The sequence below is a fragment of the Cervus elaphus genome, chromosome 18 (genome assembly GCF_910594005.1).
Source record: "Cervus elaphus chromosome 18, mCerEla1.1, whole genome shotgun sequence".
Classification (NCBI taxonomy): domain Eukaryota; kingdom Metazoa; phylum Chordata; class Mammalia; order Artiodactyla; family Cervidae; genus Cervus; species Cervus elaphus.
The window spans coordinates 112,654,819-112,667,630 of NC_057832.1; the positions used below are offsets into that span (position 1 = coordinate 112,654,819).

Here is a 12,812-nt window from a genome sequence, read left to right on the forward strand (position 1 = left end):
TTGTGAAACACTTGTTAAGCTGTTGGGAAAAGCATCTGGAGCTTTGGAGGGAAGTCTAGGAGATAAAGGGGCTTCCCCAGTGGCTCAGTGGTGAAGAATCCACCTGCAATACAGGAGACCTAGGTTCGATCCCTGGGTCAGGAAGATGTTCTGGAGGAGGGCATGAAGCCTACTCCAGTATTCCATGGGAAATCCCATGGACAAAGGAGCCTGGTGGGCTACAGTCCATGAGATAGACATGGTAGTTCATGAGAAAGAGTTGGACACAACTGAAGTGACTGAGCACACAGGCTAGGAGATAAATGTAGAATTGAGGGTGAGCTACATGTGAAAGTGAAAGTGTTAGTCACTCAGCTGACTCTTTGCAACTCCATGGACTGCAGCTGACTAGGCTCCTCTGTCCGTGAGATTCTCTAGGCAAGAATACTGGAGTGGGTTGCATGCCCTCTTCCAGAGGATCTCCTTAACACAGGGATCAGACCGGGTCTCCTGCATTGCAGGCAAATTCTTTAATGTCTGAGTCACCAGGGAAGCCCTAGAAATCACAAACTCTTCCAGAAAGGAAAACTAGAAAGAAGAGTATAAATTGTAAGCAAGAAACTTGAAATGATCTTACTAGTACTGGGGCAGGAGAATTTAGGAAATTTACCCAAGAATGTAGATGAGAAATAATAGATTGGAGGAAAATCAGATCAGAAGTGAATGACAGAGTTAAAAGTCAGAAAGAGGAATTAGTTAACGTCCTTCAAAGTAAGCAATGAAAAAGAAATGAAAGTCTCTGGGTTTGATGCCTAGAAGGCCATGAGTGTTTCCATGAATTAATGAAGGTGAAAACCCCATTTCCAAGTCTTAAAGGATGAATGTTTTGAGGAAATGAACCTGGCAAGTGGACACCAATCATTTGAGAACTCGGTGTGAAAGCTGGATGTGAAAGAAAGAATTAAAATGGAAAATAGCGAAGATTCCTCTCTCCATGTTGAGAGATTTGTTTATTTTTTATAATGAAGGAAAAGGAGTTTATCAGGAGTAGGAAAGACCCCAGAATGATCAAAAGAGAGGCTGAATGATGGAATAAGGTCATGCGAGAGAGAAAGCCTGGAATCAAAGCTTATATCAGTTATCATAAACAAATAGTGGGTATTTGTCCTATTTGGTCATTAATATAGCAATGCTGGATCTTCGGCTCCTTAATTTCACCAGTGATCCTTTCAGTAGGCCAATATTACCCACATTGCATAGATGAGAATTATGAGACTCAGAGAGGGCAAGTGGCTTGCTTCAGGAAGTGGAAGAGAATGAATTCAAAGCAGAAACTATTAGGCTCTGAAGCTCACACCTGCTCTGAGAGGCGATCCAGTCCCTCATTTGTGTTTGTAAGGAGCCACAGGCTGTAGTAGAGAGATGTGCTGGATGAGTAAGAGGAACACGGAGTCACCGGCTGGCATGTTCTCCAGGCGGCTTGCACAGACACCAGTGGGGAAATTGACGTGAGGGTGACCTGTTTTGTGTAAATTTCTCTAGAGATGGCTTAGGTCTTTAACACAGATAAGGGTAATATTTGTCTTGAAACACCAGCATCTAGCCAAGATGAGACTTTATAGATATTTGCCAAATTAGTAGAAAAAGAAATGTCTACTTTCTACTGAAGATCTGCTATACAGTCAACAGCAGTTAACAATTTTTTTTAAGTTAAGTATTTTCTTGCAGTTTCAGAATTATATTTGACAGCCTTTTTTGAGGCAAGTAGATGTTTCTTTTCCGCCTGACCATGTTGGAGAGAAGCAAAGTGAGGGGTAGTGCGGGAAGTATCTTGATAGAGCAGTGGAGGACATCAGGTGTGTGGACATTATGGAAAAGTATCTGAATCGTGAAACATACGGCCATTTCTAGACTTACTTGCTTTGTTTTGTCCTTTAACAGCTTTTCAGTCTCAAAACAAATCAGTTATTTTACCAGCAAAATGGGTTTATTTGGGAATGGCAAGAGGAATTGGAATTCAGGGCATACAAGCTGTAGCAAAAGCCATTGTCACGTACCACAAACAAAGGAGAGGAAGCGTATAGAGAAAAAGGAGGGTGTTGGGAAGGGTTGTTTTGAACCAAAGTTTTTTGGAGAGAATTGAGAACTCAGGGTGATGACGGTGTCTCCCTGGCTGAGTTGCTGGGGTAGTCAGTTTCTAATAGGAGATGCGATGTGTATATTGTATATCTTTTCCTGTTGAGGTTTGCAATGGATGATTCTTTCCTGTTGATAATTCTTCTCTGGGGCCTAGTAATTGATGATTCATCCTCTAAATTATGTTGCTGGTCTGCTTGAGACTTCCTATCTGACCTTCCTTAGTTAGGGTTTTCCTTTATTAATTTTCACACAGGTAAGAGAGTTGAAGCTTAGACAGTATTCAGTTTTCTGCTCAGAGACTCTACCCCAACCCCTAAGGGTTTGCCGATAACACAAGCAGCTCTGTTTCTGCCCTCAAGCCCTCTTACTGCCTTACCTCCTGCTTTATTTTGTGCACTGAGAGAAAAGGAAAGTTAGTGAATTGGGCAGGCATGGAGAAATAATATGAATGAATCAGTCCTATAAAAAATATTCTTAAAAATGTTAATACCTTCTTATTAATATTCAAAGTTGATATTATAGCATATAATTCTACTGAAAAAAGCACTTTCTGGATGAAGGAAAGCAAAAAGTCAACCTCATTCCTCTGTACATTTACCCGAATTTATACCTCCTTCTCTGCCTTTGACAATGAAGAAAAGTTGCTAGGCATTTGCTTCCCTTTCTCTTTTGTAAATAAAAAGTCAATCATCCGTATTCTCATTTCCTTACTTTTGAGGGTAGATCTTTAACCGCTGCAAGTTGAAAGGAGAAAAATGAAAAGAACAAGAAATTACAATCATCTATCCCATTGTATCTCAATGAGGCTAAACAGACAAACCTGTCAGGAAGACAAGTGGTCCCCAGATTCTCAAAGGGACAAACTATTCCTAAGCCCTCAGTGCTATTAAAAGTTGCCTCTAGTATTATTTGTGTCTGAATTGTTGGGGGGAGGGTGTGCTGTGGGTTCATGAGAAAATCATACTTGCTACTTTATTTACCCCAAGGCAGAGATCGTGCTACAACTAATACACTACTGTGGTACTATTACAAGTAGCAAATGCACTGGTGCATCTCATATACAAAATTTGCCACTGAGCCAAAAATCACAGAGCAAATAAAATGGTAAATAAAATCAATTTTCAAACCTAGATTCTCTGATTTCAGATATTTTCACAGGCACCTGCTTCTTTCCAACATTTCCTTTTATAATAGAAATGTATAAATCTATTATTTTATCATGATGGGGCTAGTTGACATATTTAAGGTAAGTTTTGTAACTTTCCCACCAGCCTTTCTTCACTGTTTAAAAATTCACTTGTTATTGTCACCTACTGTCCTTCCCATGTCCTAGAATCTGAGGTAAGCTGGCAAAGATGTGGAGCTCCTAAAATTGTACTACACCATCTTCAGGCCTTAACTGGGTCTCCCGGGGACCACAGTGAATCCTTATGAAGGCACTGGCCTGTTCTCTGGTGCAGAATGGGTACCATGTACATCAGGAGGAAGCCTGTCATCTTGGCCCATGGGCGATCTGAAACATCTGACCAGGAGTGGCCAAATTCATACAGTATGTATTGATAAAGGTGATTTTTAGGGTTCTGTAATTCAACAGCATCTGTTATTTCTGACTCTCTCTGCAGACTAATACCTTTTTTTTCATGGGAGCAGATAACCAGACTTGGGTGAGAGAATTCATTCTCCTCGGCCTGTCCAGTGACTGGGACACTCAGGTGGCTCTCTTCGTCCTATTCTCGGTCACTTACCTGCTGACCCTGCTGGGGAACGTCCTCATTGTCCTTCTGATCAGACTGGACGGCCGACTCCACACTCCCATGTATTTCTTCCTCAGCAACCTCTCCCTCGTGGATGTCTCCTACGCCACGAGCATCGTTCCTCAGATGCTGGCACACTTCCTTGCGGAACATAAAGGGATCCCCTGCGTGAGCTGTGCGGCTCAGTTATTCTTCTCCCTGGGCCTGGGGGGGACTGAGTTTGTTCTCCTGGCCGTGATGGCCTATGACCGCTATGTGGCTGTGTGCGACCCCCTGAGATACCCGGTCATCATGCACGGAGGGCTCTGTGCTAGGCTGGCCGTCACATCCTGGCTCAGTGGCTCTGTCAACTCTCTTGTGCAGACCACCATCACCTTTCAGTTGCCCATGTGCACGAACAAGTATATTGATCACATATCCTGTGAACTCTTAGCTGTGGTCAGGCTGGCCTGTGTGGACACCTCCTCCAATGAGGTGGCCATCATGGTTTCTAGTATTGTCTTGCTGATGACACCTTTCTGCCTGGTTCTCCTCTCCTACATCAGGATCATCTCCACTATCCTAAAGATCCAGTCCACAGAGGGGAGAAAGAAAGCCTTCCACACCTGCGCCTCTCACCTCACAGTGGTTGTCCTGTGCTATGGTATGGCCATTTTCACTTACATCCAGCCCAATTCTGTCCCTTCTGTGCTTCAGGAGAAGTTGATCTCTCTCTTCTATGCCATTTTGACACCCATGCTGAACCCCATGATTTACAGTGTAAGGAATAAGGAGGTGAAGGGGGCCTGGCAGAAACTACTAGGGCAATTATCTGGATTAACATTGAAACTAGCAGCTTGATGAATCATGAGCATCACTTGGAGAAGAGAGCTTTGCCTGTGAATTCTCCCACTTAACTCTGCTATGAAGCATTAACTGCATTACCCTGGCAACCAGCAATGCGGTGACAAAGTGTGTAGTGGTTATGCTGGGTAGGCAGCTGAGGAGTTAGGTTAAGGTATTTAGTGCAGGAACATTTTATGTCACAGCAGGATGTTCAGAGAAATTAAGCACTACAGTAATAGAACTTCTACTACTTGCTTGGTCTCCATCCATGTGAACTGATAATATTTTTAAAAATGTCATTTGCTATCTTGATTGATCATACTGTTTGTGATCATGAGTCTATTCATAAATCTTACTTTGGGCCAGTGGTTCTTACACTGTACAAGGTTATTTTGTTTCCATTGAGAACAAAACCATTTTCACATTTTAGACTTATTTAAAATAATGTATGTGCCAATAATTGTGTGAGTCATTGTTCCTAGGAGAGTATTGCTTTCAAGACTGGTTAAAATGTTTCATGCTGGACTTATGACATACGGACATAAAACCTTTGAGTGCTGGAGGTGCTCAGTGGAAGGATCAACTAAAGGTCTTGTTTTACACTGATATAAATGAAGGTGTTTCTACACCAAGCTATTACTGTTCAAGGAAAGCTAGGTTTCAAGCTCTTTTTTGATACTGTTCAAACAGTTTGAGAGAAATTTTACTGCATATATATGGGGTACCATTTAAACGTTTAACCAATCCAACTTCTGAAACATCTATAATTTCTTTTTTTGAGATTTTAGAAACAAATAAGTACATAAAACATGAAATAATATACATAAAACAAAAGATGTAGTGAACCTAAAGAAGGACAGATTCCTGAGGCAAAGGCAGTGAAAGATAAGACAACGTTAATATGTATTTTGGGAATCAAGATAGTTGAGTCAGCTGTGCCCATGTCAGCCTCCAGTCTCCTTATAAACCCCTTCTCCCATCCCTCCTCCTCACACCCTGCAGGGCCCTAGTTGTTCTTGGTAAATTCGCAGAGCTTAAAATAGTCTGGAATAGACCTCACCTCTGAGAGATAGCCTAAATAAGGAAAAACAGGCAGAAAAAGTAATTGTACATGGGATAATGAAGAGGAAATGGGGAGAAAGATTAAGATGGCAGCTCATGGCCTTACCCCCTTGACGACATCTCAAAGTCCTTTCTTCCATTGTCTTTTCTTCATGTCAGTTGATGGGCAGTTTTCCCATTTATAAACACATTGTGCCACAGTCTCTGTGTTTAAACAAACTGAAGTTTCATATAATCCAAAACCATTTGATGTATTAAATTTACCTAAAACTATCAATGCTAAAATTTGCAATGTTGTTCAGTCACTAAGTCATGTCCAACTCTCTGTGACTCCATGTTCTACAGCACGCCAGGCTTCCCTGTCCTTCACTATCTCCCTGAGTTTGCTCAAACTCATGTCCATTGAGTCAGTGATGCCATCCAACCATCTCATCCTGTGTGTCCCCTTCTCCTCCTGCTGTCAGTCTTTACCAGTATCAGGGTCCTTTCCAATGAGTTGGCTCTTGGTATCAGGTAGTCAAAGTATTGGAGCTTCACCTTCAGCATCAGTCCTTCCAATGAATATTCAGGGTTAATTTCCTTTAGGATTGACTAGTTTGATCTCCTTGCTGTCCAAGGGACTTTTAAAAGTCTTCTCTAGAACCACAGTTCAGAAGCATCAATTCTTCGGTGCTCAGCCTTCTTTATGGTTCAACTGTCACATCCATACCTGATTACTGGAAAAGCCATAGATTTGACTATATGAGCCTTTGTCAGCAAAGCAATGTCTCTGCTTTTAATATGCTGTCTAGGTTTGTCATCGCTTTACTTCCAAGGACCAAGCGCCTTTTAATTTCATCTGACTCTTTATAACCCCATGGAGTATAGCCCACCAGACCCCTATGTCCATGGAATTCTCCAGGCAAGAACACTGGGTTGGGAAGCTAATCCCTTCTCCAGAAGATCTTCCTGACCCAGGGGTTGAACCTAGTTTTCCTGCATTGCAGGCGTATTCTTTACTGTCTGAGTCACCAGGGAAACACAGATTTTGGAATACAATCAGGCATTCCTGAAAGTGTCATTGCTACCAGGCTTGTTGTTAATTCAGAAATACCAGTGGAGAGTCTACTGTGTGTCAATAGCATGAATGGTTCTTGAGAGACAACAGTTAATATGGAACAATCCTGACAGGGATATGGCCACAGAGTTGGGATGACAGATAATGAAACAGATAAAATGCACTGAGTGTCATGGAAAGAATAAGGCTTCAGGGGTGATTATAGAAATCTTCTATATGACAGGATCAGAAAACATCTAGATGGAGACCAGAAAAGTGAGAACAAATCATCTAAATGATGATCAACCTGAACAAAGGGGCAACTTGTAAAAAGTGCTGAGTTGGAAGAGATCATGAGTGTTCACAACTATCCTGGAACCTGGCTTGCAGGGCAGAGCAGACAGAAAGTAGTGAGTGTGAAACAGGGAGGAGTCAGGTCTTGGAGGCTGTGAAATGCTAAACTACTTTGAACTTTATCCTGACAGCAACAGGGAGCTGTAAAGATTTTGAAGTAGAAGCCTGGGTTGATAAAATTTACATTTTTGAATTATCACTGTGGCAAATGAGTCAAAGGAAGAAAAGATTAGAGACAAGGAGACCAGCTACGGGGGTTGCCCCAGTGATACTATTGGGACATTAGGGGACTCTGAAGTTAAGATATGCAGAGATCTTGCACACGTACAAGCTGAATTTAGAAAAGGCAGAGGAACCAGAGAGCAAACTGCCAACATTGGTTGGATCATAAACAAGGCAAGGAATTCCACAAAAACATCTGCTTCATTGACTTCATGAAAGCCTTTGACTGCGTGGATCATAACAAACTGTGGAAAATTCTAAAGAGATGGGAATACCAGACCACCTTACCTGCCTCCTGAGAAACCTGTATGCAGGCTAAGAAGCAACAGTTAAACCTGGCCATGTAACAACTGACTGTTTTATAATTGGGAAAGGAGTATGACAAGGCTGCATATTGTCACCCTTTTACTTAAATTTTATGCAGAGTACATCATGTGAAATGCCTGGCTGGATGAATCACAAGCTGGAATCAAGATTGCTGGGAGAAATATCAACAAGCTCAGATATGCATATACTGCTCTGATGGCAGAAAATGAAGAGAAACTAAAGAGCCTCTTGATGAGGGTGAAAGAGGAGAGTGAAAAAGCTGGATTGAAACCCAACATTAGAAAAACTAAGATCATGGCATCCTGTTACATCACTTGATGGCAAATAGATGGGGAAAAAGTGGAAGCTGTGGCAGATTTTCTTTTCTCTGGCTCCAAAATCACTGTGGATGTGACTGAAGCCATGAAATTAAAAGACAACTGCTTCTTGGAAGGAAAGTGATGACAAACCTAGACAGTATATTAAAAAGCAGATCCATCATTTTGCCAACAAAGTTTCATATAGTCAAAGCTATTTTTCCAGTAGTCATATAGTGATATGAGAGTTGGACTAAAAAGAAGGCTGAGCACTGAAGAATAGATACTTTCAAATTGTGGTGCTGGAAAAGACAAGCAAAAGTCCCTTGGACTTAAGGAGATCAAGCCAGCCACTCCTAAATGAAATAAGTCCTAAATATTCATTGGAAGGACTGATGCTGAAGCTGAAGCTCCAATGCTTTGGGTACCTGATGCAAAGAGCTGACTCATTGGAAAAGACCCCGATGCTGGAAAAGACTGAAAGCAGGAGAAGAGGGCAACAGAGGATGAGATGGTTAGGTAACACTACTGACTCACATGAATGAATTTGAACAGACATTAATTTGAGCAAACTCTGGGAGATAGTGAAGGATAGGGGAGCTGGATGGGCTACAGTCTATGGAGTTGCAAGAGTCAGACATGACTTAGCAACTAAACAACAAAAACAACAAGGGATATAGAAGAGTTATAACGTGGATGACTGATGGGTTGCATAGATGGCTGGATGAGCATATGAGCAAATGAGTGAGTATTGAGTTGGTTAGAGACAGGTAAATGAGTAGATGTGTTAATGATGCTAAGAATTTTATTTGGGAGATAAATGAATGAATAATTCACTTAAAAGATGTGCAATACATACGTAATATATTAGAGAATGTTAATGTGATTATATTCTGTCAAAATTACATTGAATCTCTTCATAAAAATTAAAGATTTGAAGAGCTGTAGAAGTTCATACTTCTGTGTGGAGGATTTCAATTGACCTTTTTTCTTTCACCCTTTTCCCCCTGTAAATCATAAGGTTTTCTTCACTCCCTTTCTGGGACCTTATTTTGAGCCTTAAATCTTTCTGCATGGTATTACTGTTTTTAAAAGTTGAAAACCAATGTAAAATATGTACTTGGCTGTCCCTCTGTTCTTGCATTGCTCACAGGATTCCATTAGATTCTTGGCACATATCTCAGGGGAGCGAAGCACAACTCTATTTTCAGAAGGAGAGATGAAGGCATCGTGGAGCCAAAGGAAATAGCTTTTTAAACTTTGCCTAAGTTTGGATGCAGGTCTAGTCATTGTTCATAAGGAAAGGTATATTGAGAGCTAAATATCATGTTTGGGCTGTACAAGATTATCCTATCCTCAAAAAGCTGCCATCTCCAGCTTCTTAGAATGACCTAAGGCTTCAGTAGTTTGTTGTAGTCTGAGGAGGATGGAGTACCATCTTCCACAGAGAGAAGTGTGGCATTAAGGCCCTGCCCTTGAGGGTTGGGAGTGGAGGCAACAATTAACACTAATTCTTACAGATCCCAAAGGCACTCTGCCTACATTTCTAATTCAGCCACTGTCACACCTCATTAGGTTTGTGTCTGAGCCAATTCTGGGGCATCTGTGAGCGCCTTCTCATCAATTTCCCTCACAGACTAAACTAGTCCCAGGTGATCTTAGCCTAGAAACCAAGAAACTTAATTTCTATGGTCCACTTTTTTGAGGAAGAGCACTCTTCAGAAAGCAACATAAACCTGGACTGAAGAACACATGACCATTTTTTTCTGGTACCAGTGAATGTTTGTTAATAGAGGTACTAAGAGAGGGTGGTTGTAAGCAGAGGTTTTTTAAGAGAGGCAGAAATAGAACTGATGTAGCTTGTCAAGGATTTTGGATTGAAAATACAAACCATGAATGTTGGAATCTTCTCACCCTGTATAAAATAGCAAAGGTGGTAAAATAATACTGCTTTCCAGATGTTGGAGGCTTAATTATATTTTTGCTGTACAAGTTTCTCGATTCCAAACTTTAGTACTGGCAGAGAGAGAAAATATGAAACAGAGGGGGAATAGTGGAGATGACTAATAATTAAAGACTGGAATTCCTATGGCTGCATTCTGCATCTTTTTTTCAGGGAAACGCTTACTAAACAAGCCCAGATCTAAATGGTTATTAGATGTTGATATTCTTGAACAAATAGGAGTATATTACATCTCTGGACATAGCTTTAAAGTGTCTTTTTCTCATAGTATTTGGATTTTCCTTTCAGTGAAAGGAATTTGAAACATAAAATGATTAAATGGATTGCTTATGTTCATAAACAGCGAGACTATGAAGTGGCACTAGAAATGAGGTCTCCTGACTCTACAGAATGAGCTGTAGGGATTATACTGTGGAAAGCTGCCAGGCTTAGGGAATTATACTACAAAAGAATAACCTAGTCTTAACTGTAGGGGACAAGAGATGCAAAGAAAGTGAGCATTTACAAATGAAATCATGGTAACATATATCATCAAAGGTGAATTTCAGGTTTTCACATATTGGACAGTATCTCAATAATTGGACTCAGTTTACATGAAAAGTCAGGCAACAGAAAAATCCAGATGTGAAATAGATAATAAAACCATGAAGAAGAAAAACTAGTTTCCCTCTCAGGGTATTAAACCATATTTGAACCATCCAAGTGACCTTGGGATCTTTTGTTTCCAAACAGTAGGTTGATGCAAATATTTCTGCTCATGATAGATGCACTTAGTGTATACAACAACCAAGTATTCACCTACAGGTCAGATGACTCTTTCTTTAAATTGAAGTGCCATTTCTATTGACAACTCAACTGCAAAAAGGTATGATTCTCGTTTATTCCGACTAGCATGAAAGAAAACATATCTTTAGGTTGTGGGCCCCACCTTCATGTGCTCTGCTTCTACATTTAGGACTTCATTTGGATTCTTACAAAAGATGATATACACTTTTAGGACAGAAAAAAGGTGTTGGCTTTTTATCCCTTAGCTGAAGGTATCATCTCTACAGTGAATGGGTAATATGGAGATCATATGGGTCACGGGCTCACCTCTAAGCCTTCACCTGTTGGAGATTGGATTTTTGAGGTTTATCCATCCACACAGTCTTTGAATTGGCATGACTAATGGAAGACATAGTTACTCTGAAATATAATTCTGGCAGTTATTACACTGAGGAGTTCTTCTGTAGCATATATACCTGCTAAGTTTTTCAAAGTAAGACTTCTTTCTTTCTAATGAGTGGAAAAGGAGCAAGATAATTTATGAAACTGTCAGCAAGTACAAGTAGAAAGTGTTGTTAGATAGTTTTAAATGTGTCTGATCAGGGCAGGTTAATAAAATGTGACAATATATGTGGAAAAGGAAAAAGTACTCACATGTCAAGCCCTGGATACTTCCTTCCTTACAAAGGAAAATCAAGTATTTTGGAGTATTATTCCACGTAGTAGCAATAGAAACTAAATAAAATTAAAATTGTTTAATGGGCTTCCCTGGTGGCTCAGATGGTAAAGAATCTGCCTGCAGTGTGGAAGATCCAGGTTCAAACCCTGGGTTGGGAAGATTCTCTGGAAAAGGGAATGGCTACCCAATCCAATATTCTTGCCTGGAGAATTCTATGGACTGAGAAGCCTGGTGGGATACATTCCATGGGGTCGCAAAGAGTTGGACACAACCGAAGCGACTGAGCACGCGTGCACATAAGCTGATGTACTAGTTCACAACAAGATTAGATGCTTCGTATTTTAAAACTCCTAATTAGTTTTATCTTTAACCATTTCATGAAAAAGGAAAATGCTAAACATAAAAGTAGTAGATCTCAGGCATTAGTAGCAGTGCTTTCAGGAGATGATTTTTCATCCACTATTTCAATGACGCCTATCGGGTAATGTCACATAGTGTATTCTATTAGTTATGGCCACAGTAACTACCCTACATCCACTTCAATTCATAAAACACAAGCATGAGCAAGTCCTTCCTTCACGGTGCTCATGTTTAAGGAGAGGAGCTACAGAGGTATGTCTCTGCTCACTGCAATGTTCTGAGCAGGCAGCAGAGCTTGCTTATTTTTGAATAAACAAAAAAACTCAAAACAGAGAGAGACAGGTATGACTTGAAGTTTGAACATATAAACATATTACCCAAACGATATAAATAAGATTTATTAATTTTATTTTTAAAATAAAATTTGTATTATTTAAGATATATAACACGATTTTATACATATATATATACACACACACACATATAGTGAAGTGATTACCATGATCAAGATAATTAACATACTGTTCTCATTGTTTTCTCACATAATTCCTTGTTTGTTTGTGATGAGCACCTAAAATCGAATTTCTTAGCAAATTCCAAATATTAAATGTCATATTAATAACTGTAGTCATCACGGTCTAGATCTCTAGACTTTTTCACCCTAAATTATGTACCTCTGTATATTTGGCCAACATTACCCCATTTCCTCCACCTCCCAGATCCTGATAACCAACCACCTTTCTACTTTCTGTCTTTGATGTTGAGACTCCACATATAAGTGAGGTCATGCAGTTTTCCTCTTTCTGTACCTGGCTTATTTCACTTAGCATAATGTTTTCCAGGTTCACCTATGTTGTTATAAATGACAATATCTTTTTCCTTTTAAGGCTGAACAATATTACATTTTTGTATGTGTATATACCATGATTTTTTAATCTATTTCAGTTCAGTTCAGTCACTCAGTCGTGTCCAACTCTGCAACCCCATGAATCGCAGCACACCAGGCCTCCCTGTCCATCACAAACTCCTGGAGTTTACTCAAACTCATGTC

General features: G+C 40.2%; 1 protein-coding gene across 1 annotated transcript; it reads left to right on the forward strand.

Moving 5' to 3' along the window:
- Window positions 1-3,758: 3,758 nt before the first annotated feature.
- On the forward strand, window positions 3,759-4,712 carry LOC122674608 (olfactory receptor-like protein OLF3). The gene has a single exon (XM_043873106.1). It carries the CDS (start codon window positions 3,759-3,761, stop codon window positions 4,710-4,712), a length of 954 nt encoding a protein of 317 aa, XP_043729041.1.
- Window positions 4,713-12,812: the final 8,100 nt, after the last annotated feature.

Excerpts from the sequence above, each read along its gene's own strand:
- LOC122674608 (XM_043873106.1), top strand. The coding sequence starts at position 3,759 with ATGGGAGCAGATAACCAGACTTGGGTGAGAGAATTCATTCTCCTCGGC.